At 38.0% G+C, this 25,994-nt stretch overlaps 4 protein-coding genes across 6 annotated transcripts; 1 reads left to right on the top strand and 3 right to left on the bottom strand.

The window, feature by feature from the left end:
- Positions 1-5,763: 5,763 nt before the first annotated feature.
- Positions 5,764-12,803, bottom strand: calm3a (calmodulin 3a (phosphorylase kinase, delta)). The gene is made up of 6 exons (XM_079482364.1): positions 12,574-12,803; positions 10,572-10,602; positions 9,823-9,966; positions 8,359-8,465; positions 7,941-8,076; positions 5,764-7,269 (listed from the first exon to the last, which is right to left on the bottom strand). Exons 1-6 carry the CDS (start codon positions 12,574-12,576, stop codon positions 7,241-7,243), a joined length of 450 nt encoding a protein of 149 aa, XP_079338490.1. The 5' UTR covers positions 12,577-12,803; the 3' UTR covers positions 5,764-7,240.
- A 540-nt stretch (positions 12,804-13,343) lies between these two features.
- On the bottom strand, positions 13,344-15,488 carry LOC306908807 (potassium channel subfamily K member 13; the record flags this gene model as incomplete). The annotated part of the gene is made up of 3 exons (XM_079482003.1): positions 13,344-13,363; positions 13,464-14,057; positions 15,203-15,488. 3 exons carry the CDS (start codon positions 15,486-15,488, stop codon positions 13,344-13,346), a joined length of 900 nt encoding a protein of 299 aa, XP_079338129.1.
- A 1,710-nt stretch (positions 15,489-17,198) lies between these two features.
- On the top strand, positions 17,199-23,102 carry slc37a4a (solute carrier family 37 member 4a). Of its 3 annotated transcripts, XM_079481585.1 has the most exons (10): positions 17,244-17,888; positions 17,981-18,055; positions 18,128-18,370; positions 19,386-19,618; positions 20,051-20,294; positions 21,084-21,242; positions 21,545-21,630; positions 21,948-22,061; positions 22,147-22,285; positions 22,459-23,102. In XM_079481585.1, exons 3-10 carry the CDS (start codon positions 18,223-18,225, stop codon positions 22,623-22,625), a joined length of 1,290 nt encoding a protein of 429 aa, XP_079337711.1. In that variant the 5' UTR covers positions 17,244-17,888; positions 17,981-18,055; positions 18,128-18,222; the 3' UTR covers positions 22,626-23,102. The 3 variants fall into 3 exon arrangements, with proteins under 3 accessions (XP_079337710.1, XP_079337711.1, XP_079337709.1); XM_079481584.1 differs by lacking the exon at positions 17,981-18,055 and having other exon boundaries at positions 17,199-17,446; XM_079481583.1 differs by having other exon boundaries at positions 17,738-18,055.
- Positions 23,103-23,124: 22 nt separating this feature from the next.
- trappc4 (trafficking protein particle complex subunit 4) lies at positions 23,125-25,231 on the bottom strand. The gene is made up of 5 exons (XM_079481586.1): positions 24,999-25,231; positions 24,720-24,894; positions 23,970-24,073; positions 23,751-23,877; positions 23,125-23,675 (listed from the first exon to the last, which is right to left on the bottom strand). The coding sequence occupies exons 1-5, from the start codon at positions 25,213-25,215 to the stop codon at positions 23,597-23,599; spliced, it is 702 nt and encodes a 233-aa protein (XP_079337712.1). The 5' UTR covers positions 25,216-25,231; the 3' UTR covers positions 23,125-23,596.
- Positions 25,232-25,994: the final 763 nt, after the last annotated feature.

The following is a 25,994-nucleotide window of genomic DNA, read 5'->3' as shown; positions in this document are numbered from 1 at the left end:
ATTTTCAGAGCTTTACCTACCAGACATTCATACTTCAAGCTTAAAAGTAATATTTTCCAATGTAAACTATCACCCCATTCCTAAAAATAAGGTAAGTGATATTTATTATTACAAATTCAATTGTACTTATATAGCGATTTTCACAATGTGCATTGTTCCAAAGCCGGTTTACAGGAGAAAATAAGAAAAACAAAGAAAAGCACAGCACAGTGCATGGTGTTTGTAGAACAAGCGAGATCATTCTAATAAATTATATCTAATAAATGTAGTCTCCCGGTGAGCAAGCCAAACTCCAATGATAAATAAATGGAGAGAAAAACCTTGGGAGAAACCAGTCTCAGCCGGGAGGGCCAGATCTCCTCTGACTTGTCACAGCTGCACTCAGTGACTGAGAAAATCTTTATGAAATAATAATAGGGAGAGCTTTTTAGTTGTGATTAAGGGAATTTCATTTGTTGAAACTGTTTAGGTCTCATTTAATCTTATTTTGTGATCGATATCAGACAACGGAGAAATGTTATGAGCAGGGAAAATAGTAATGGCATAATGTAACTGACTGGTTGGGGATGGAATAGCCTGAGCTGAAGCTGGGACTTTATCATAGGAACAAAAAGGACATTGTTTTCTGTGAGACTAAACACTAAAAGTGCCGTGTTCAAAACTGCCGTTAAGAGGGAAGTTATTACTTAAGATTCTGTTACAAAATAAACAAACTAAGTGATTGCTGTCATTCACGCACATAACAGGTTTGACATGTGTGTGCAGTGCCTTTCCGCTCATTCCCATCATATTTGCTGAAAGTGTGCTGTCTGTATGCGTGCTATGAACGGGACGCACTATAATGTGAATGTGATATGATATTTTGTCAATTGATGCGTTGTTGAACTTGGTTTCTTCGCACGGTACATCATGCAACAGATACTGTTCAATTGCACTCTGCAGCTTGAGTCGTGTTGACCCGAAGAGTTGCGATGCCTGTTCATGGAAAATGAGTAAAGAAACAACACCCTCTCCAAACAACCACGCGTCTTTATCTGTTTCTCAGAATACAAGTACATACACACATGTTGGGTTTCCATGTTTTAAAAGGAAACTTCCCATATGACTTTCATACAGATTATTCTGTTCCCTAACCATTCTCCCAAACACAACAGACAACACAAGATAAATATACATGTAGTATAACACTGAATAATCTTTTTCTATTATCTAATCTATCTCACCCTACTCTTAACAGCCTTACGTATATAATGGTGACATAATGTGAGAACAAATGGGTCTCAGAGGCATCTTAGGACGAGCTCAAGCATAAATTCATGTGCGTATGCACGTGTTGTGAATTAGACGGAAGGTTTTCGTGGAAGGTTCAAATGTGCGTGAAAAATCTGCGCAATGATAAGTGAATGAGACCCAGTGTGATTGTGTGTTTGCTCTGTGCTGTCAGTCGAAGCAATTGTACAATAGATCGAGCAGCAATGCTTCAGTAAGTTTCAAATGTGTGACAAATGTTGGTCGCTCTAATGCAACAAAATATTTCATATAAAACGATGTGTCCAATAATATTCTCGTGACCAATAATTTAATCATTACCCCGTTTTGCATCCTGAGAAACCAGTCAGGGTTTCTTCTGCGATAACAGAATGACTCCATTATCTCTCGATAGTTAAAGGGATAGTCCACTTCTGTCGTGAATTACCCACCACCAAGTTGTTCCAAACCTGTATACATTTCTTTGTTCTGTTGAACACATGTTTAATAAAAAGTTAGCAACTGAGATTTCTGGGACATTCTTGACCACCACAGTAGGAAAAATGTAAATGGTAGTCAAAGGTGCACTACAACTGTTGGCTTTCTAAATTCTTCAAAATACAAAAAAACGGTAAAAAAATATGGTAGTCAATGATGTCCCAGTAATGTTACAATCGTACTTTAGGTAAAGAAAGCTTTTCTGGATAAAGCAAAACAAACCATTGCATCACTTCATGCACCTGGAAGGTTCAGATAAACGATTCTTGGCAGCAGAAAGTGAATAAATCTAATCTGATTATACTTAATAAGACACAAATTATAGGAAGTTAACCGGAATACAAGAATCAAAGCTTGTGGTAATTACAGTTTTATTAGAGAGTGATGATTCACTGATTGTATTTCAGGGCTCCAGACTAACGTTTCTTACTAGGAGCACTGTAGCCCCTGACAGAATTTTTTAGAAGCGCAAGCAGAACACCTTAAATCACACTGCAATGCAATTATTGACATTTTCCCCAAAATAGCTGTATTATTGACAAAGACTTTGATAATAAATGAATTCAAAAATGCTTTTTTACTGTGCAGTCCAAATAATATAAATCAAAGTGCAGTTGGTTTGTTTGTTTTGAGCCATAATAACAAAAAACATACAACAATAAAACACTAAAAACTAACACAATAAAACACAAAAACATGTTAACACAATAAAAACATGATTTTGAATATATTTTTTGAACGGAGTCAACTCATTTTGGAACCAAACTCTTGAAAAAGACTCAGCTCATAGAAATTACAGTGTGCAATTTTACTTTCATTTCAGAGGGATATGTCATTACTCAGTGCCAGGGGAATCTGCAGACTTTTTGGTTAATTCTGTGCTAAAATATTGCAAACATATTCCGAATCCTCTGGAAAAAGTATTAAATGTGTTTACATTTGTACAGAAACGTAAATATGTGTAAATGTGTTTAAATAGTAAAATAAATAGTAAATTCTATCTGTCTATGCATTTAACTGCAGGTGACGGTGACATCATTTAAAAAGAGGCAGAGCCTTCAGAGAAGCTTTAAGAGCTACAGTAAAGAGACTGTTTAAACTCTGAATACACGTTCATGTCATTTTGCATGAAAAAGTTTATATGGTTTATGGACTTAAAGAAAATCGAAAGGGTTCATCTTACATTCTTATGATGAATTAATTGTGTATATTGTGTACACTTTTCATCATGTTCACAACACAATGTAAAGATAACTTCACAATAACTTAACAAGGGCATTCGCCTGTCGTTCATTTTTGTCGTGAACGGATTGGAAATGATTCAGTGCTGTCTCGAGTAACAGATAAAAGGTGTATTCTGAACGGTTAGTTTAGTTTTAAACGCCTCAAATATCAAATCGTTCATCCTCAGGCTCACAAAATGCGTCACAGCAAAAAGCGAATCGTAGTAATGCATTCGCGTTGTCTGTAAACTTGTCAATGATGGAGCCCTGTATTTGTGTTTTAGCCACAGTTACAACCTGCATGAAAACAAACAGTTGTATCTTGTTGCATAAAGCACACAATGAGATAAACATAATTACACCAAAACTCTAAACACGTTTTTCGCATTGTTATGCTATACAGTAAATGTCACATCTCTCCATGGTGAGATTTATGGAAACTTACAAAATAATGGTTTATTGTGTATCTATGTTATCATGTTTCATGCAACATACGTCATGCTGCACTGTAATATTTATTTATTTACAGTAAGTTTGGCATATGTGCCAAGCTAAATGCTCTTGGAAAATCTCATGATCTTAATCATTTTAAGTAGTTCTTAAGCAGCGGAGACTCAACAAGTCAAATGATTAATGCATTTAACAATTAAACAAGGTTCCGCTTTATTTCTGTATCAACAAGGAATGACAGATTAAGCACGTCATCCTAAAACTTAATATCACACAAATTATGGCATCGTGCTGTAGATACTATTTTCTGTGCTTTTTATCTCAGGATCCGTTCACCTCATCGTTGTGCTACTTGTTTCCCATAGAAGAGGTAAATGTTGAGTGTGATGCCAAACAAGAGAATTTATGATTATAGTGTGCTAACGTGTTTAATGGGAAGTGAGAATCCCTTTGGCAACAGACAGGCAACAGATGGCAGAGCTTTTTATAGAGCCAGGAATCAAACTTTGTTAACATTTCGACACCAGCGAAAACAGTTGGTATTTGCAATCTTATTTGTTTATTTGAAATCTACGAAAGGTCAAAGATTTTCCCCGGGACAGTTTCAGTGGTCTGCATCAGATGTAATGGATTGGTTTGTTTTTTATTAGGGCTTCTGAAAGGAGACGTGTGGTACTATGGCCTCAACATTGATTTTAGGCCTCACAATATTATATTATAAAGAATTTCAAACATATTAAGATCTTCAAGGTCCTTTTGTCTTGGTATTCTTACTAAAGTAAAAATACTACGTTCTATACTATACTATTATTTTTTATGTGGGCATTTTATGCTACTGAAGGTAAAATTAAATATTTATTTAATCTTCCGTGTCGGTATTGACTGACATCACTCTGAATAATTGGTGGTATTAGTATCGTTGCATCTCTCATTTCTGTAAAAAATATGAAACCGAGTTTACTCTCATGTAAATAGTACATGAGGTCAAACTACTTTTCTCAGTTTACAATCAATGCCACACACCATGATGTGAGGGAAGGAGGAATTGTGCAGAGAGGAAGAGAAAACCAGGTAATTTTCTCCTCCATTTGCAATTTGGATCAATAAACAGACGTCAGCTTCAACATTGTGCGAGACAGGCATTTTCCACAATCCCACAGTCTCACAGTGGAAAAACTACATCACACGATCTAAGAACCGCCTCTGCAATTTTTATTAACTATTATCGGACATTTCTTCCCCACAACCAATTTCAGTCACAGGTATCAGATTTGGCATTATATTGCATGTGAAGCAATTCAGGTTCAGTTTGACCCAATCTCACAAAATATTTTTATATTGCATAGTGTGATGTCATGAAAGCACAAGAGTGGATGCAAGTAATAGATCACCCATTAATGAAAACCGTCTTCGCTTACTCAGCCACTTGTCATTTCAAATCAGCACCACTTTCTTTCTTCTGCAGATCACAAAATATATTTTGATGTTGGGGACCAAACAATGCTGACTTGCGGACCAAACTTCTATTGTATTGAGACAGACCCAATGCAAGTCAATGGGATTGTGTTGTTCGCTAAACAGCACTTTTCAAATTATCATCTTTTTTGTGTGAACTATTAATTGGCTGTCAACAGTGTTACACAAATATTATGGCTGCCAATTTTATAAATAAATTTAGAATAAAACTTCCTTGTGTTTATAAAATGTATTTCTACACAAACCACATTCTCATGCTTTCTTGTTGAGTATAGGCCCAAAATATTTTTAAATCAGGTAAAAAAACAGGTGCAAGCAAGGCCTGCTTGTGTTTTGAGAAAAAGACAAAACACCCCGTTTCAAAGTGTCAACTGTAGTTGTAAGACAACACGTGGTAGTTCTGTTTTTCACTTCCCTCATCTATTTCCCTTTTAAAAGATTTTGAAAGTCATACCTACAGAAGTGCTATCGTTTCTGAAAAAGTTGACCCAACAGTGCACCCTACAGTCCAATTTGTATAACTGCTGTAATTCTCAGAGCTGAATGAAATTCAGTCAATTTTCCAGGTAATAGAACGGTTTTGTCCTAAAATTGTAACCTTATGATTTACAACGTAAAATAAAGGCTTCCTCTTTCCTAAGTAAACCCCATGTGTGTGGCAGCTCGTGTTCCCATTTGTGACATTTAACCCCTATGAGGTGTGACATCAGAAAGTGTACTCAAGATCAACATCTGAATACAGTCTATCCTGCACAAGCACTATACAAAAATAGTTTAAAGAGACTGAGACAATTACCGCTCGGGTGACTAAGACTCTTACCCTGAAAGCAATTAATCAAACACATCTCCACATGAAACACAGACGCGTATGCATAACCGTATACATTTATTTTTATTGGAAAACACAGATGCATCACACATTATCTGTACATTTTTCACGTTTGATTATCTCCTATCCAGTCGCTTATTTTCTAACCCTGACGTTAAACTGTCTGGACAGTCCTGAACAGGGTAAGAGAAGCCATGTAAAGCTCTTCACCACAGAAGTAATACGTTTAAGAAATCCAATTATTAGACCAACAACAAGCCCTTCAATGTAACCCGAGTTTTGCTAGCAATACAATTTAATACATATTCTAGTCACCCCACAAAAAACCTTCCTTCGTTGATCTTCTTGCAAGCGAAGCGCAAACAAAATCCGGAGCAATTGACAAGGTTGTGACAAACCCACGAGAGCAAAAAACGTATGATCTGTAGAAGCAGCAGCAGCAGCGGGTTCCTCCTCCGTCACTCAATGTATAATCTACACCGAAGTGCAAATATACTGTATATATATATATATAGATTTTATAAGTATGTGTGTATATTTATATATTGATAATATACATCTTAATTGACTACAAGATATCTTGCAAGAGAGTTGAGGCGTACGAGTATTATGGCACGTTTCAAGACCATGGTTCAAACTAAAGTCACAGACCTAACTACTGCAGATTAACAATAGGCAATGCAAAGTTTACCAGACGTTAATATTGGAGAACGGTACATTTATAGAGCATAACACTGATAGCATTATGATTCTCTGTGTAACTATGTTTTTTTACAGTTAGCGATCACGTTTTGATTCTGCTGTACATACTTTGCATCTCGGTGTGCCCACAAAGATTGAAGCCGTCATAGCACAGGACAAAACCCACATCGAAATAAAGTCAATCAACCAGTCAATGGTAAACACTGGTAACCTTATAGCTCATAAGACACACTCTTAAAGTCACTGCCAATAAACCTCAGTTATACATATTAGAAGTATGATGTCGGGTTTTAACAATAAACATCCAGTTTCGAGTCTTAAACGGGAGAAGGCAATACAGAAAAGCATGACTTCACCACAAAGGTCGCACGCAGTTGGTTTTGCTCAGTTTGTAGTAAAGGCAGCGCTGTGGCCCTGGACTATATTCCACAATTGCTTAGCATTATTGTAGTTTGTTATTTAATCAATTTTTTGACGCATTGACAGAACACTCATGGAAGATGTTCTCTGCATTTAAAAGACTTCAACTCATTTGCGACTAAAGTGACGTTCTGTCCTCAAAATGTTTGTCAGGTCTGGAGACGTTTGCTCCGAAAGGGCTCATGCAGTTATGCTTGGTCCATTCACTTCTGCAGGGACAAGTCCGCGATTGTTTTTCCACAAATTGCTTCTAAAATTGACGATTTTGGTAAGAGATCACAGAATTTGTATACTCTCTGAAGTAAACTTGATTTTTTTCTTTTTAAAGACAGAGTGATCTTAGTAGGACAAGCAATGTAAGAGAGAGAGAGAGGTTAAAGGATAGGACAATCCTTCACTTTGCGGTCATCATCTGGACAAACTCTGCAAAAACAAGAAAAAGGAAATAGATACTTATATTTAATAGAAAATAGATAAGCGATGGACTAATGATAATGACTAAATGAAATGACACATGCAACTTTAAAATATTACTTTTTATTCAAATGATTTTAAGACTTATTATGATTATCAATGTGCAATTTGGCACTTGTTTTGAGTTCTTTAAGCATATTTTGTGAAATTGAAACCAATGTTATCTCACACACTATTTCGCTTCACAGGACATTTGATAAAGATTTGTGCTTTTTTGAGTTTTAACATGTTGGACCTATGACGGTTAGTGGTGGCTATTTTATACAACACTAAAATAAGGAAGTCACACACATCTAGGATGGCACGAGGGTGAGAAATCTATTTTTCTTTATCATAAGCTTGAATAGTAGTGCTGCTTTTCTTCAGCAAACACTTCCAACGAACAGGTACAACAGCACACTAATAATATAAAGACCTTCCAGATCTGATGGACAGAATGTTAAATGTAGGTGCAATAATTAACACATCAAAACATTCTCTCTGCTGGGTTCATCAAAAACATCTGGAAACTAATTCGCACAACAGTGAATATGAACAAGACAGGAAATGCTACATATACAGTATATAACCAAATTATTGAAAGCAATTCATCCAAAAAGCAGCCATCCACATCAACTCACCTTCATAGTTGACCTGACCATCTCCATCAATATCTGCCTCTCGTATCATCTCGTCCACTTCCTCATCTGTCAATTTCTCGCCAAGGTTAGTCATGACGTGACGTAGCTCGGCAGCACTGATGTAGCCATTTCCATCCTGAGGGCAAGAGAACATCCGTGGCTTAACATACAGACATCACGGTCAAACTGTATTTACATTGGAAGAACACTTATCAATGGTAATCCTCTGTCAAGCCCACTGTCACACCAATGACGTGATGCAAAAACATTGTAAATAATCGCGATCCCACACACCTGTACAGTTTTTCTATAAACACAGCACATGTCAACAGCATTTGCAGCACGTCAACAACCCGGTTTACTGGGTCTTCAAGTTTCATGTGTTTGGCAGCTGCAGTTAACCGTGACGTTTTCTCACCTTGTCGAAGACTCTGAAAGCTTCTCGGATTTCCTCTTCGCTGTCCGTGTCTTTCATTTTCCTCGCCATCATGGTTAGGAACTCTGGGAAGTCTATAGTTCCATTGCCTGTGGACAGAGAGTACCATGTTTTTAACACAACATTAAATGAACCCGAGTAAAGAAACAACTATGTTAACATCCTGCCTTCACACCAGACGCAATGCAAGTGCAGAAGAACTTCGTGACATGATCGATCTGCGTCAGTTAATTTACACTTGTGCAATAAGTGATGATGATGATCTGCAACCATCTGCCGTCCAACTTTTACTGTAAAACCTTGTAAGCGAACACAGAATCACAGGCTAAAGGCAGACCTATTGTAGTCATGGTTAAAGGGTTCCACAGACTGATATAAAAACGCTGTATTACAATACAAATCTTCTGGACTGAGTACTACTAAAGTTCAATCAGTAGTGGTTTTATTAGCTTTAGCATCACTGTTGTACTGAAATTTAAAACCGGCAACGTGTATTTGCATTCCTTAATCATACCCAGTGTTAATAGGGCTTAACTTGACACTAGTGTAAAACTGAAAGGTGTTAAAACACTGCAATTCAATTTTATGTAGCGGTTGTGCAGTGATGGAAAGCAGACTTCCAGAAAATATTTTGAGCAACAAAAGCAGTACACGAAGAGAAAAAACAGATAAATATATAGAGAGAGTTGGGAAATGATATATTACCATGACAAGGATGATAAATAAATGCAAAACTGCCATAGGATTATAAAGGATTGCTTTCATAACACTGCTTTCTTAGCAATAATGCAAATGTATGTCTTGTATATTAAAGGGATAGTTCACCAAAAAATGAAATTTCTGTCATTATTTACTCAACCTCAAGTTGTTCCAAACCTTTAAATATCTATGTTTGGTTGAACACAATAAGATATTTGGAGGAATGCTTGTATCCAAACGGATCTTGGACACCATTGACTACCATAGTAGGAAAAATAACAATGCTCGTCAAAACTACCTCAGAATTGTTTGCTTTACTACATTCTTCAAAATGTCTTATTTTGTGCACAACAGAACAAAGAAAATAACCATAGTAGGATATCATATACTTTGTACATTCTATACTTTATAGTCAATGGTGGCCAAGATCTGTTTGGTTAGAAGCATTCTTCCATATATCTTTATATTTATACAATGTGGAACAACTCGATGGTGAGCAAATGATGACAGGATCTGTATTTTGGGGTAAACTGTCCCTTTAATACATGTCAGCAGTAGTGAAGACATGCTTTAAGCAGATGTGTCAATTTCCAGCAAACTTCCTGCAGAGGACATTGGTTTGAATCCTCCACCACCGCAACGTCTACAATTTTCAAATAATTCATAACGCGATGTTTAGCTGGTTCGGGTGTTTAATAAAGTTTGAAACTTTATTCATGCTGTTGTGAAATTGTAAAGGAGTCTTACCATCAGCATCAACCTCATTGATCATATCTTGCAGCTCAGCTTCAGTGGGGTTCTGACCCAGAGAACGCATCACTGTGCCCAACTCTTTAGTGGTAATGGTGCCATCGCCATCTTTGTCAAAGAGTGAGAATGCCTCCTTGAACTCTGTTTTAAATCAAAAGACATAACGCATGCATTTAATCCCTGCAAGGTATAGTTAAACCAAAAATGATAATGGCCACAATTTATATGAATGCATGTTATCCAGTTATCTCATAAAGAAAAAGTTATTTCAAACAGAAAAAATGGATAGTTAAGGCAAGCACAGTGTTTGGTTGTACATGATTTACTACGTAGACATTACAGTTGTTGTAAAACATACATGATACAGACAAAAATCTTTTTTACAAACAGAATATTTAGATCCAATACTATACAATAGTTCATCCAAGAAATTCTCTAATCATTTATTCTTATTTCAAACCTGTTTGACTTACTTTCTTCTGCAGAACACAAAAGTATAGATTTTGAAAATGTTGGTGCCCAAACAACATTGACCCCCATTGCATGTACAGAAACCGAGTACAGAGACATTTCTCAAAATATCTTTCACAGAAGTACGGGTCATATACACATGTCTGTTCACAGAAGTACGAGTCATATGCCTGTTTTGCTGGACATAAAGTAAAGCTGTAAAAAAGATGTTTCGCATTTATGGAGAATAATGTGGGCATAGCCAGTTATGAAGCCTAACATGGGAATGCACTCACCAGCGATCTGTTCCTCGGTCAGCTGGTCTGCCTGTATATGAAGAAAGTGAAAGAAAATCAATCGCCTGCATGCCACATCACTATCAGACGAGTTTCACTTCTGCAGTATTCACGCACACACACATCAATGTTACACTAAATGAAGGACATGTACAAAAATATTTCTGGCAGATATAATTAGACAGTGCCACTTGTGGGCTCATGAATGCGGCACACTTAAAATGATTGCACTTCTCTCTGACACGAAGTTCATTACTCAATTACTAAACCGGAAAGGATCCATCTGCACAGGCATCATATTCAATAAGATTCATTTGCCGTGATTCAGCTGTGCTTTTTTTGAGGATCCAAAGGCTGGCGGTTCACAAAGCCTTGAGCTTAAAATGAATACGGTGGAACAAGATCTATAACAGAATCAATTTGAGATCGGCCTGACTCATCCACGAGGCAATAACTTGAGCATCAATCCATTTGGCTTGCCATTTGAGGGATGAGAAAACAGCTGATACATGTTTATAACAATAATGTGATGATAGAGCTAGATACAAGATTTTTATCCAATTTTGTACGGTTAAGGAGGAATCAGGAAATAATATATTTCGCATTTGATGTTTATAAAAATGAGTGTTTGCCAGGCCGTTTTTATGCATGTGTGGTTGTTGACAGGCCCAAGTATGATATTCCGCTCCTGCTATAGGTGTAACATAGACATGGATATCTGCCACCCAATGCCATCACATGGAAAAGCCCAACATACCAGAAACCAGCAGCATAGATGCTAAAAAGATGCTTAACACCTGATTCGGGTGCAGGTGGACCCACACTTCTGTCTCCGCTGCATGGCTAACATATTCTGCGCTGCCTTTCAGTCCTCCGACCGCATTTCAACGGCTGCAGCAATTACGGCGGATTACGCGGTGCATGGGGGGAAAAATGTTTGCCGTGCAACAAGAGTCCTCCCCGTGTTGCATTCCATTTCGATGAGCGTGTGCGTCTGCACTGCAGATCCTGTGTCAGCGTGTTACTGCACCAGCTATGATTTGGTTCAATGCAGGGGGAAAGGGGGAGGGGTAGAGATGGATCTGGGAGGGGGGACATCCAGGATCCGTCACTGCAGTTCAGCCTGCTGCATTATGCGATCTCAGTCCATTCATGTTTGTGCCTTATACAGCTTGGTGGAGATGCTGAATTGCAGATTTCTCACACAGTGCGCAACAGCTACCCTAGACAACTTTGGCTCATGCACTCTCGACAGACAACCTTGGCCGTGCCTGCGGGGTCTGTGAGGACAGGGTGACTTTGCAAACTTTGCACTGGGTCTGGCAAAGCCATCGAAGAGGAACACTCATCCAGAAATGAGGAACTTGAGCGCATTTGCTTTGCCGATGGTTACGGTTATTTTTACACCACCACGCCCACACTTATCCTTCTGTTAAGGCAATGAGCTCAGCCCGTGTAAAATTAGCAGCCAGTGAGTGTTCACACGCCGAGATGAAGCGCTGCGTGCGTGGACGCCGCACGCGTGATGTGCTGCATGCGTTTTTAACGCGCAACATTAAAGCGTCTATAATACAAGCGGTCAGCCGTCTGGAGTTAAAGTGTGCATAAAAATAAACAAATACAAATTTAACATTAAAGCAGGAATGCTGCAAGAGGTCGAAAACTGTAACGAAACCATTCATTTAGCCCTTTTAACATCCATTGGTTGTCAAAACAAGTACATAAATAGAGCAAAGTGATGTCATTTCCTATAACACAAGTTAACACAATTGTGGAATCACACCTCTGTTTGAGCTAGCTGGCTCTCTGTGCTGCACAAAATCATCGACGCGTGTGTAGATCTTTCTATGTTCAAAACACACACAAGACGGCAAAACCCACGTTTAAATTGTCGTTCTAATACGTCTTGCAATTTGTCTGTCACGCTCCGTCTTGACAGGATGCTAAAGCGGCTAAACCGTTAGCCGTGAAGAAACCTCACGTTGAGAACAGCTTTACTCACCATGTTGCTGGAGTTATTTAATCAAAGCCCGTCCGAGAAGCCGTGTCTCAAATCAGCAGCAGAGAGCAGAGAGTGCGTTTTAAAGAATGCGATAGTATATAACGCAGGATATGATATATGCGCGTGTGTGTGTGTGTGTGGATGAGAGGTCTTGGATCAGCCCGCAGCGCAGATTACGGTGTAGTAATGCGCCGCAGTGCACTAAGCTGTATCCCTCCGCGCTGAGCTGTTCGGTGTGATGCTGCTCTGGGACGTAATTACAGGGTAGTCTCGCGAGAGCGTTTTATATTATAGGGAGATGTCTGCTCTCGCGGTACCTTGATGATCGGCCTGCGCAGCGCACCAATATTCACCCTTCTGGTATATAATGCTCGTGAATATACATTTTTATTCAATACAGCATTCATTCATGTGGGGAAACACAAAATGTATTTTAAAATAATTGATCAAATAAACATATTTTTGACAAATACTATCAACAGAAAAAGGTTTACATTTCAGATGTTTTATAATTTAGTATACACTTTACACATGTTAAGTGGTTTCATTTAGCTTGTGATGTTCTTCCAGACTAATGTTTGTTTCATACAGGTGATGATTTGACACAACAGAAGTGCATACTTCGTAGTGTACACTATTATGTTCCCTAGTGGTGCAGGCCTTGCTGACAAGTCTCAATGTCCCATCCCCTAACCCTTCTCTTAAAGACCCACATCCAAACGCAGGCCTGACGTCAACTTTCCCCCAAGTTTTGCTCTCGCAGACATTGTCTACTCCAGCGCTGGTGCACCTACACATGGAGCTAAGAGAGTTCTTGACTCCATGGCAGGTCCCGTGTGGCTGCCCATGATTCTGGATCTGCTGATTGGACGTTTTTGTAACGTTCAGACCTGCGACGGAGCAGCAGCAGAATCGATCTGCTCCACCCTTTTCACTCTCAGCCGAGCAGCAACGCAGAATGAACAGCTTGGCCAAAATCCAATTCAACATCTGTCTGATGAGGATGGAGGTGACATTGAAAAGCGAGTAGGTACAGCTGACACCAAGAATGATCATTAAAGAGTTAGCTATCTGATAAACCCATCGTGCTTCATAACAGGCCCTCTGCACGCTCACCATGTCTCCAAAGCCCATGGTGCTGAAAGCCACAAAGCAGAAGTACATCGACTCTAGGTAGGGCCAATCCTCCATAGCTGAGTACAAACCAGATGCCACGCAGCTAACCAGAAATGCAACTGCTGCCAAAATCAGGGTCACATAGTAAACAGATGGTTTCCAATTCTCCTGCCCGTCTCTCGGTTCTGTGTTTAGATGTGTTTTCAACCTCCTCTGCTTGTGGCACCGGCGTGTGAGGACGGTAATCAGGCTTATCATGTGTTCCAGAAAGAGGTTGAAGAAGAGAATAGTGGTGGCACAGCCTATCAGCCCGTAGAAGATGAGAAAGATTTTTCCATTGAGAGTGGCGGGTGCTGCCATTCCAAAGCCTGTATATCCACACAGAAATAAACAATAATTTAAGAGTCACATATGTTATATAACTGCACAAAATGTATTCATTTAAAATTGATCATATAAAAAAATCAGTCCTTAATTCTAAATTGTTGTAATATTTGGTTTATTTACAGATTCCACTATGTGTATTGACACATTACTGTTGGACGTTGTATATTTTAGGTGCTTTTTAAATGTATCCATGATTACAAAGCTATTATAATGTGAACTCCCAGCTAAAAGATTAGATCGAAGCAGATAAAAAAGATTGCTATGTAAACAGCTTGTCAACCCTGAAATGTTTGAATATCCAAAGCTTTTTAAGCTAATGGAATCTGGGAAAATATTGGTTGAAGCTTCTTCAAATACATGGACAGATGTGTGCCACAAAAAAGTCAATTATCCAAGGCTAGATATGACACACCCAGACACATTCAGTGAATTAACACTAAATGAACTTGTTTTTTAATAAAAAGTTTGTTGCAGGTGTAGTTTTATATACACAAGTTTATTACATTTTATGCTTTTTACTTATTTTATTTTACGAATTGAAAAAAGACAACATAGTGCAGACAAGAAATTGTTCACAAATCAGACATTTTTTTATTTAGATAAATACTCAATCATAATACTTTTAAAATAGAATGTATTACAAATTATGAAAAAAAAGCTTTAAAAATGAGTATCAGCAATTAGCAAGAGCTACACAAAGTGACCCACATTTGCGTTTTGACTGGGTGCAATTCTACAATTTGCACATGGAGTCACATTGAGATCCTCATAAAAAAGGTGCTTCTTTGATGCCTTAAAAGAACAATTGGTTCCATAAAGAACCTTTTACATCTGAATAACCTTTCTGTTTCACAAATGGTTCCTTGTGGAAACAAACATCGCTGTGAAAAACCTTTTAAGCACCTTTATTTTTAAGAGGGTATGTTTGGGATTGTATCAAATAAGGTCATATCAATAAAAGCAGGGCATTAATGTACCTTTAATTCTTCATTTGCATGGATGGAAACTTCATAAAAAGAACACAAGAATTTGCATTTGATTTAAAAGATACTAAACCCAAAATATGTGATTATTATGCAATCTCGTCCAATAAGATTCACTGTACCGATCTCGTGTGCAGACTTACCTATAGTGCTGACCACAGTAGCCACAAAGTATAAAGCTCCAGAGAAATCCCATCGTGGTCTCCGTGGTTCCATACGAATCCCAGTGGCAACGGCCACCTCATAGTTTCCCAGCAGCTGATGTAACTCCTCGGCTGGAATCTGATGATCCTGAATGAATTCTGCTAGCTGTTTGTTCCATTTGCAATGAGCCTCCAGTTCTGATGGTCTCTCGAGGGCCGAAAAAACTGCAGCCCCAAATAAAGTGTAGAGGACAATGACTAACCATAACAGCAATATTCGGGCCATGCCCACATTGAAGTTAGGCCAAATGCATCCACAAGCATTCTTGGTCTCTCTGGAATAATCTGATTGCGCCATTAATATGAATCGAAAAAATAGTTCAATTTAAATAACAGGTTAGAATCGCAGACTTTTTCACATCATATTACTGTGAAAGCTATATTGATCCTCAGAAGCACTAAATGCTTGTTACTGTTGTCATTAGGATAACATGCAGTCAGGCAAACTAAAGGGAACATGGCCTCCCACAGCTTATGTCCACACCAGAAAATCACGTTTTATTGCTCTGCATTTATGACTCTTGTATATGGTTGACTTTAAAAATGTTGTTGACAATCGTGTGAATTTACATTATCACAGACCTGTTTATAATGTATTGGGATTTCGTTTTTATGTGTTAGTAAGCACATTAATGTCACATGTTGACTTATGCTGGGGCCACACCAAAAGATAATCGAACTGATTTCTCCCCTTCCGACAGTATAGGTAAAGTCCTGATGATCTTAAACCGCTCTAAAGATAATCTTATCGGATTTCCCTGTGGTTTGATGTGTGTTAAACGTGATTGAACCCGATCGGAAGAACATCGGAACATTGAGGAATGGTGTGCTATGACTTTTTTAAGCGATCGAGTGGGAGGTTTTCGATAGGGGGACAAAGGACCACCCGAAAAATCCCATTGACTTAACATTGCGCTGAACTTTGAAGGAGCGTAGCCCCGAGCGAGGATTTCATAGAAACATGAGGGTTCAAATCGAGCGCCCCATTGAGAATTGGTGTGCTATGACTTTTTAAGCCCCCATGCCGATCAGCAGTGGGATCGCGTCTGTGAATAGACACTGCAGTGCAGCTTGAGCGATATAGCGAGACCCAGTCTTACGTGTTCACATCCCCCTATAAAGTATCAGAGGTAAATTGTGCTTACCCTACACTGGAAATACATAAATTACATGACGACAGGCAGTCGTTGATCTAACGCAACTTCCATTGACTACAGGCCTAACGTTACACGTCGTATAGTCTATAGCACTGGTTCCCAAACATTTTGAAAGCAAGGCACCCCTTTGTAGAGTTTCTTTTCCCACGGCACCCAAACCCTGATTTAACTAAATGTACAGTACATGCGTACTTACATGTATAAAATTAAATCCAGATTGCCAAATAACAAATTATGTATAAATAGCTGCACGAATTTATTAGAAATGCATTACAACGTACATTATATGAGGTGAAACAACTCATTCAGATGAACCGTCTGTTGTAATGTAATGTAATGCATTACAGTGCGGCACGCGCCATCCACTTTGGGACCACTGGTCTATAGGGCCAAGAGGAGGAGGAGCACATTACTTATGTTTTATGATAAATTACAGCCCCAGCTCTTTTAAGGCATTCACTGTAAACATGTTCTTGACAAAGCACTTTATTTAAACACTTTTTTAATGAAGCCTTTAATATTTATAGATGTGGTTGCTTGTGTTTCTCAGTTTTTACTTCTGAAATAAAAAAGTAAATGTTACAGAACATCAGAATATTCACGTAGGCCTTACCCTGATACTTGACAGTCATTGGAAGTGTGATATTGCTTTATTAAATAAACGATTTAATTGTAAATCAAACGGACAAGTACAGACAAAAACGATAAGGCAGTTTTGCGTTTATATGTACATCACTTTTATCTTTAAGTATAAATCTCAGATCTCACGCTAGAGGCTCGAGTGAGAATTTTTGTGCTTTACTCCAACTCATCCGGTAGGTGGCAGAAAAGAATCGCGGACTATTTCAAATTCAACCACCCTGACATTGACTGTAGTTCAGTGTTTTACATTTACAGCATCTAGACGAGGACCACATGGAAATCAGGAGTAGCATCAATATCGATCAAGCATCGCGTGTGAAATCGACATGGTTAAGACGTGGATGAAATAATAAAGGAAATGCTTGCTGCAATAGACATCCGAGAGGTAACTTCTTGTACACGGAAGTAGGCACGTTGTCATTTCACAAAACCCGCATTATATCGCAATTTGTTTGAACACAGTAACAATTCCTCAACGTAGTGTACAGATAACCCGAATGACGGCGTCGACCTCAAGTTAGGAAATACATGATCATCTCTCATGACGCTGCCACGTCTGCGAAACTGCGGCGCAGACCAAACGTCGAAGTATCGATTCGAGAAATTTAAAACACGTTTGTGCGTTTAATGGGCTGAGCAATAACACCATAAAACCGCGTCACCGAGGTCGGCAGATGCAAATACAGGACCACAGACATTTTTGTTGTAATGCGCAGTGATTCGTTGAGCTACAACGCCCTCTATGGTTCAACCGCTAAACTGCCACATATAGACCCTCGTGTCAATCATTAAACTCCTCTGATCGCTGGATCTTCAAGAACACAAGTGTAAGACCAGAACAAAGCACGATGCCAACATATCCTGAACACGAGGCATCCGTGTGATGTTGTTTTCCTTGCTCTGTTATTAAAAACAACAGGTCAATGAAGGACATCGCAATCTGTTCGCTGGAAAGCTTTCGTTTGCTAAAGAACACTCCAAAGATCTCAGCCAGGTTGACCATTAACCCTGCCATTGATTACAGCTCTTTTCTCTGACCCAGCTAGATCTGTACGTTTCATTTCAGATGCTCCCGGTGTCTCCGCTCCGCTGAAGAAGGGCCCTGCTGAACTGTACAGTAACTTGCATTGACTTTTGATCCTTTTTTACACCGTGCCAATCATGGCGAAGTCTGGATATGGCTATTACCGGGCTACTATCTTCCTTGCCATGTTTGTGGGCTACACGTTGTATTACTTCAACAGGAAGACGTTTTCTTTTGTCATGCCCTCTGTTATGCAGGAGATCCCGCTGGATAAGGATGACCTGGGTGAGCGTGTGCGGCTTTAGCGGCCTGGTCGTAGTTCTCTGTCATGTGCTCACACGTTTAGTAACCTACATGCATTGCCTCAGTTGGGTTCACTTTCCGTTTCAGGGAATTATCTGTTGTATTTTAAATAATCTGACTCGGACAAAGATTGTCTTTATTTAAAAGCAATATAAAGTTACATATTGTTTTTTTTTCAAGTGGTTTTATTTCAACATATCTTCCGATAAGGAATGTCCATTTCTGCATGGTTCATAGCATAAGTATCTTTAATCCCAATGTATAAGAAAAGAAAATCTGACATTTTGCTGTTGTTTGCACTGAACGAAACACTCGTTTTATAGAATAATCTTGAACTATGGTGACTTTTTATGTGAAAAGCACTCGTTTTATAATATAATCTTGAATTATGGTGACTTTATATGCGAAAACGCACTCGTTTTATAGAACAATCTTGAATTATGGTGACTTTTTATGGTAAAGCCACTTGAAAATTAATATTTAGGACTCATCTGTCCCACCACATTTTGAAGTGTGATTTCAACATCAGATTTATCAGCACTGTCATTGAATTATTCTTGTGCACAGTCTACAGTCCTAGTTTCTTAAGTGATTTTAAAGGGACAGTTCACCTAAAAATGAAAATTCTGTCATCATTCACTCACCCTAAAGTAATTCCAAACTTGTATATATTTATTTGTTCTGTTGAACACAAAGAAAGATCTTTAGAAGAACGTTAGCAACTGAGATTTCAGGGGTTGTCAAAAAAATTGTAATCAAAGGTGCCCCAGAACTGTTTGGTTTCCTAAATTCTTCAAAAGATGATCTTTTATGTTTAACAGAACAAACAATATATACAAATATTTTCTATGGTAGTCAATGGTGCCCCAGGAATGTCAGTTGCTAACTTTCTTCCAAATATCTTTCTTTGTGTTCATCAGAACAAAGACATTTATACAGGTTTTTCTCATCATGCGCTCGGTCTAATGAAATATTCTGTCATCTTTCTGCTCTGCAGGTCTTATCACTAGCAGTCAGTCACTGGCTTACGCCATCAGCAAATTTATAAGCGGTATTCTTTCTGACCAAATCAGTGCCCGATGGCTTTTCTCCATCGGTCTCTTTACGGTCGGTGGCATCAATGTGGTTTTCTCCTGGTCCTCCTCGGTGTCTGTGTTCGCAGGCCTGTGGTTTCTGAATGGGCTGGGTCAGGGTCTGGGCTGGCCACCATGTGCAAAAGTACTACGCAAGGTATGGATCCGTTCCTTCATCGACTTGCATTCGACTGTATATAGAAATAAACAGATGTTTCAGCTGTCCAGTTGTTGTCTTTTCCGCATTTTTAAAGAAATGAAAGGAACATTTTACCCAAAAATAAATATTCTGTCATCATTTGTTCACCTTCAAGTTGTACCAAATCTGTATACATTTATCTGTCAAAATGAACACAAAGGAAGATATTTGAAAAAATGCTTATAACCAAACAGTTCTTGGACCTCATTGAAATATTTACAAGCATTCTTCTAAAATATGTTTCTCTGTGTTCAACCAAACAAAGACATTTATACAGGTTTGGAACAACTTAAGGACGAGTAAATGATGATAATTTATAATTTTGGGTAAACTGTCCCTTTAACGTGCGTATGATATATTGTTTCCTGTATATATTTTCTGTTTAAACAGTGGTTTGAGCCATCTCAGTTTGGCACCTGGTGGGCGGTGCTGTCCTGCAGTATGAATTTGGCAGGGGGTCTGGGGCCCATCATTGCCACAGTAATGGCTCAGAGCTACAGCTGGAGGTCCACGCTGTCCATCTCTGGCCTGACCTGTGTGATCACGTCCGTCTTCTGTCTGCTGATTATCCGCAATGAGCCAAGCGAAGTGGGCCTGCCCAATATTGAGGCTGGTCCAAAGAAAGGCAAAGGAGGTATGATGCCATAAGTATTCACATTCATAGATGATTTAAAAAAAAAAGTAAAAATCAAACGTTGTAATTACAATTAAGAATAAAATATTCTTGGTTTTGTTGCAGATGTGCATATTATTCATGTAGGCCTAATACAGTATAAATATGAATAATATAAGAAATATGTGATCATCTGTAAAATGACTTTTATGTTAACATAAGTTATCACTTAATACACAAAGATACACTGAGAATTATTTGATCATTAATTGTCATTTCAAACCTTTATCTTCAGAACACAAAATAAGATATTTTGAAGAATGTTAGTTCCAGACAATGTTGCTGCCCATTGACTTCCATTAAATGGACACAAAACCACTGAGACGTTTTTCAAAGTATCTTCTATACCTGAAGAACTATACCTTTAAGAGAGGGGTCCTCTCACTTTTTACAGTCAGCCTCATCCACCATTTTCATGTTTAATATTCTGATTTACTCAAACATCACATAATGAAAGTAAATGGAGTTGATTTTTAATCTGCATACTTGACATTAGTGTAGTGTAGTTTTGTTTATCTAGGTCATTGCTGTTCTGTGAGGTGGTTAAGGTGTGCATCAGATAAAAAGTTTCTCCCCTGATTCTGTGAACTTTTGGACTGAGTGCATGCGGTGTGTGTTCATTCATGTGTTTTCTGTTGAAGGTCACTGCACTGAACTAATGGACCCTCCTGAGACAACATTGTTTTTCAGTCTTGTTTGTCCTCCGACAGATTTACAGATTCTGATCCGTTATCTACCTCTGAATTCTAGGCTCTAGCAGAGATGAAAGCACATTCAAAGACTTCATCCTTTCTCCATATCTGTGGGTGTTATCGTTGGGCTACCTGGTAGTGTTTGGGGTAAAGACTGCTTACACAGACTGGGGACAACTGTTCCTTATTCAGGACAAGGGCCACTCAACATTCATGGGTACTGAGCAAAATGCATTATAGAATTCTTATTACTTAAATTTTTAGTTTTAAATCCTTCTGTACAGTTTGTTTTTTAGTACTTTGAACTGTAACCACACCAAAAAATTTAAACGGATAGTTCAACCCAAAAATGAACATTCTCGCATCATTTACTATTTGATGTGATCTGATATTGATGTGTTCAACAGAACAAAGACATTTATACATGTTTTGAAAAAAAAATCCTTTTGGGGTGAACTGTTTCCTAAATATCTCATTATATGACTCGAAAACTGTGTATTTCTGCTAAAATATCCACAGGTAGCTCTTTCATGAGCGCTCTGGAGATCGGAGGACTGATGGGAAGTTTAACGGCAGGATACCTATCAGACAGGGCCGTGGCAAAGGCAAGTTTGTACCACTAATAACCATATTTTGGTTAATCCAGTTTTTCCACGCTGCAAATCACAGCTACAATAACTACTTATACTATACTATGTAATACATATTTGATGGTGTTTAATAACACAAGCATATCTATACGCAATACCTGTGCAATTGCTTTTGTAAGCATGTTTTCATGTGTTAAGTGGTGGTGGACACAACTGGTGAAAATTCCCATAGACTTTATGGGATATACATATAACCCAATATATACTGTATATATAGGGTTAAGCTTCTTAAAAAACGTTCAAATCTAGTTTATAATTTTTTTTATTCACAGCAAGGGCTGGGCTTATATGGAAACCCTCGCCATGGTCTCCTGCTCTCCATGATGGCTGGAATGTGCATCTCCATGTATCTCTTCCGCACTACTGTCACGGCACACAGCTCAAACGTACTCTGCATTATCTTTTTCTCACATTATTTTACCATGACAGCAATACCTGTGCTTTTAATACACGGTTGTCATTGACGGACAGGTCTGGATTCTTTTGTTGGGGGCAGCATTTGGCTTCTCTTCATATGGACCGATTGCTTTATTTGGAGTTCTTGCGAATGAGAGCGCACCTTCAAACTACTGTGGAACCTCTCATGCCATTGTTGCTTTGATGGCAAACGGTAATAATGTTCTTTTAATTTTTTTATTTAAAAAGCATAATTTATATAATCATTCAATGCAAAAGATCATTTTTGCTGACTTAAATGCCCATCTCAGAATGTGTTTTTTTTTGTACTCCTAAATTATGGAAATATAGTGTAAAGTAGTCTCTTTCTGTCTGTTTTCTTTGAAGTTGGCGGTTTCCTCTCAGGGTTGCCATTTGGTACCATTGCTAAACACTACGGCTGGAACAAGGCATTCTGGGTAGCTGAGATAACCTGCACAGTCACAACAGTTGGATATTTCTTTCTCCGGAATATTCGCACCAAGATGGGAAACATACCAAAGAAAGCTGACTAAAGTTAGCTTATTATTTAAATGTATTTTAACTAGTTTTCCTTTTTGTAAGGGCGCGATCTGTAATTACAGAAAATGTCATTTTTCTATGGATTAACTTTGGTGTTTGTAAAATATATTCATATTCTTTTCACTAATATTAATGAAAATATTGAAAAAATATCAGCAACCTTTTGGGCCTATGAAATGTTCATTAGGATCTATGAGATATTTAGTCTCTAAACATTCCATTCAGAAAAGTGTTATTTATTTTGTATTACATTAAAACCGGAAGACTGTATTTTAAGAGGTTCTGATCATTAAAAGCTGACATGAATGAATTCTATAATTTTTAAAGACATTTTCTTGGTATTAACACACGTTTTGAACTGGTTCTACCTCTATCTGCATTACATTATGTACAATGTGACATTTGTGGCAATGTGTTACCACATTAATTTTAAATTGTACCTTTATATAAATAAAAACATTTAAATCACATTACGCTGTATTCATTTACATGTCCAGGATATTATTGCCTTTATTTTACCAACATTTGAACTTGACTTACTTTGTTTTTGACCCAAACAAAGGAGACTAAAGTCCAAGGTACACTGTACTCCAAACCACACCATTATATTCTGCTGACGTAAAGCAAATTATATGAAATTAAAAAAGACACATTTAGACAGATTCCAGTAAACATAGCAAATAAATAAACGTCATGTTGTAGTCCCATGGTGAGCCGCAATCTTAAAAAAACTTTTTTGAAAAAGCTTGTAGAAGAAACTTAAGTGGTGTCAATGTAGATTATATAAAGGTTTATCAAGAATTTCATCTCACTACATGTTTAGGTTGTAGAGATTTGAAAAGAAGCTGAAGGAAAGTCTTTTTTCTCTTCCTGTAAAGAAGTGTCCTTGTGCCAGCACCACAACCATTTTAAAGACATGGCTGAACATCTAGAAATGCTGTCGGGTAAATATTCATTATGAAGATCAGGAGCCTGGTCCAAATGTTCCAGCCTTCTCCGCTATTTCCAGGGCACTTTTTAGATTCTGGTCAAAAAGCTCACATCTGTAAAAAGAAACGGTTTCGAGGAAAGTATGTGGAAGTGACAGTATGTGCAAAGCTCATGCAAACATTACATACCTGATAGGCATCTCTAAAGAGTAGAAAGGATTCTTGAGTGCAAAATCTGAGTAGATTTCATAAATCTTTCTTAATAGTCCATCGATACCAGTCTGCCGAGGATCTGCTAATACAATGAACTTTATTCCTGCAAAAAAATGTATAAATAAGAAACGAACTAGGAATTTACCATCACGTCCACATATAAAGAAATATATACTTTTTAAAATTTGATCATACCTGTGAGGGTCTGAAAGCAATGTAATTTAAACACATCAGTCTCCAACATCTCAATACCAGAGCTGCCAACCTCAGGTGATAACTGTGATCCAATAGCAAAAAGTCTTCAAGAGAAAGAAAGTAAACATCCAACACATGTTTTTTTACGTAACATTTTTGACATTTACATTTCATTGTAATCACTGCTTATTGGTACTCAAAAGTATTCGAAGAGTTTGGTTCCAAAATGAGTTTTTATTATGTTATCGTGTTTTTGTTGTGTTTAATTGTGCGAGTTAGGTGTATATATTGATATAATGGCTTAAATCAAAACCAACCAACTGTAGTTTGAAAGATATTAACTGGACCGCACTGTAAAACTCTGAAAAACAGAGTGATCTCATTCTGGAACCAAACTCTTCCTTTATAAGCAATGACACGAATGTTTGGTTTCATGCAATTTCATGTGTTTTGTACATTGGCACTATCAAATGGTAATACCACAATTTCATATTCATGTATCGTGGCATTAAATACTTTGATGCAACAATTGTACATTGTAAGCGAAGCATAAATCAAAACTTGTTAATAAGTGACTAATAACAGTGAAGTTATCAGCTCTTTTTAAGGCCGATCTGTGCGTTATCAGAGTATGTCATCAGCACACAGGAGTTCTGTCAGTTTAGCCACCCATCAAATGTTGCTACCCCCCTGCTGTGACTGGGTTGGGGGGTCGTTACTCTGATCCGATACTGATTCTCTTATACTCACGAGTGAAACATTGAAGCCAGCATGAGTTTCTCGTTAGAGCTGAGTCGAGGTCGGCCGAATTTGATGGACACCGGATAGTTTGCAGGGTCTTTAAGATACTCCAGTATCTCCTTCCCTTCCGCCGTGTACTTGCCGTTCACATTCACCCCGTTAATCGATAAAACGCCATGACCCACTGCACACGAGAAACACATCATTCACAGAAACAAACAGGGAACTAATGTCAATGTGTCTCTAGCCGTCCATTCACTTCACTAGAAGGCGGCTAAGCACACGCACCTCTGATGCCGTCCCGCTGTCCGAATGAAACGACTACCTTCTCATCGTGAATCTTTAACACTAAATCGAGAGGAAAACTAAATGTTTTCTCCACTTCGGCCCGAGTGACATAATTATCGTACTGATAGATGAGTCCACCTGCCTTATTGACAACATACACACTGAAGATCGCCATGTTTCCTGCTCCTATCAAACAGGTGTGACGCGGCAGAGCCATGTGATCTTGTCACGTGACCTTTTTGTGAAGCCTTTAAAATGATTGCAAACATAATACATTCGGACAATTATATATCATTTTATATCATTTTATTGATATAAAATATATTATTTTAATCGTTTTTTTTAAAAGTAGTTTTAAATGTAACTTAATATAATATCATATAATATCATGTGGTATTTGTAGTTTTTCTCAGCGCTTCTGAAGTTTGACCAATTACTGTCGCGCGCGATACGTGGACGTTTTAATCGTTTTTAAACTTTAAATTGTTTTGAAGCATAATGGTTGTATTGATCAATATTTGCAGTTAATACCATATGATGTACAACATCATGCGTACTTATGAATTAGCATTAACCACTGAAGCGTTACACATAGGCTATAATGTAACATTTGTATTTAATGCCCTTACTAAAAGTTACTGTAAAGTTCTCAGATAGGCCTATTTTTCGTATTTTACATTGGTTTTCTTTTTATCTATTTTTAAAAACAACGCCATGTTGGTGAATAAATATAAGATGAACCCGAGGATTTTAAGGCTAGAAAAGGCAGCAGTGTAAAATGAGATTGTAATAATAAAATACAGTAAATGAACAGCTTGTGCCACACACGGATGCATATGAAACCTTACGTCATTATTTTGTGATGATGTGTTTTGTTGCGCTTGTGTTGAGAATATGTCTATTTAGTAGTTCACGTGTGATTGGCAGCTTTTCCCCTTGTTTAAAATGAGCTACATTTTCCATTAATGGAGGCACACACATGTTTTTATTATACAG

Source organism: Barbatula barbatula, assembly GCF_947034865.1.
Source record: "Barbatula barbatula genome assembly, chromosome: 19".
Classification (NCBI taxonomy): Eukaryota; Metazoa; Chordata; class Actinopteri; order Cypriniformes; family Nemacheilidae; genus Barbatula; species Barbatula barbatula.
This window is presented reverse-complemented; position numbering and strand designations above follow the sequence as displayed.

Excerpts from the sequence above, each read along its gene's own strand:
- calm3a (XM_079482364.1), bottom strand. Across the intron at positions 9,967-10,571 it reads GACCGAGGAACAGATCGCTG|AGTTCAAGGAGGCATTCTCA; the intron begins GTGAGTGCATTC and ends GATTTAAAACAG. Across the intron at positions 7,270-7,940 it reads TGGTCAGGTCAACTATGAAG|AGTTTGTCCAGATGATGACC; the intron begins GTGAGTTGATGT and ends TTGTTTTTGCAG.
- slc37a4a (XM_079481584.1), top strand. The coding sequence starts at position 18,223 with ATGGCGAAGTCTGGATATGGCTATTACCGGGCTACTATCTTCCTTGCC. Across the intron at positions 21,631-21,947 it reads CAGACAGGGCCGTGGCAAAG|CAAGGGCTGGGCTTATATGG; the intron begins GCAAGTTTGTAC and ends TTTTATTCACAG. Across the intron at positions 22,286-22,458 it reads TGTTGCTTTGATGGCAAACG|TTGGCGGTTTCCTCTCAGGG; the intron begins GTAATAATGTTC and ends TTTTCTTTGAAG.
- trappc4 (XM_079481586.1), bottom strand. The coding sequence starts at position 25,215 with ATGGCTCTGCCGCGTCACACCTGTTTGATAGGAGCAGGAAACATGGCG. Across the intron at positions 24,074-24,719 it reads CTGGCTTCAATGTTTCACTC|ACTTTTTGCTATTGGATCAC; the intron begins GTGAGTATAAGA and ends TTTCTCTTGAAG. Across the intron at positions 23,878-23,969 it reads TTGCTTTCAGACCCTCACAG|GAATAAAGTTCATTGTATTA; the intron begins GTATGATCAAAT and ends ATTTTTTTGCAG.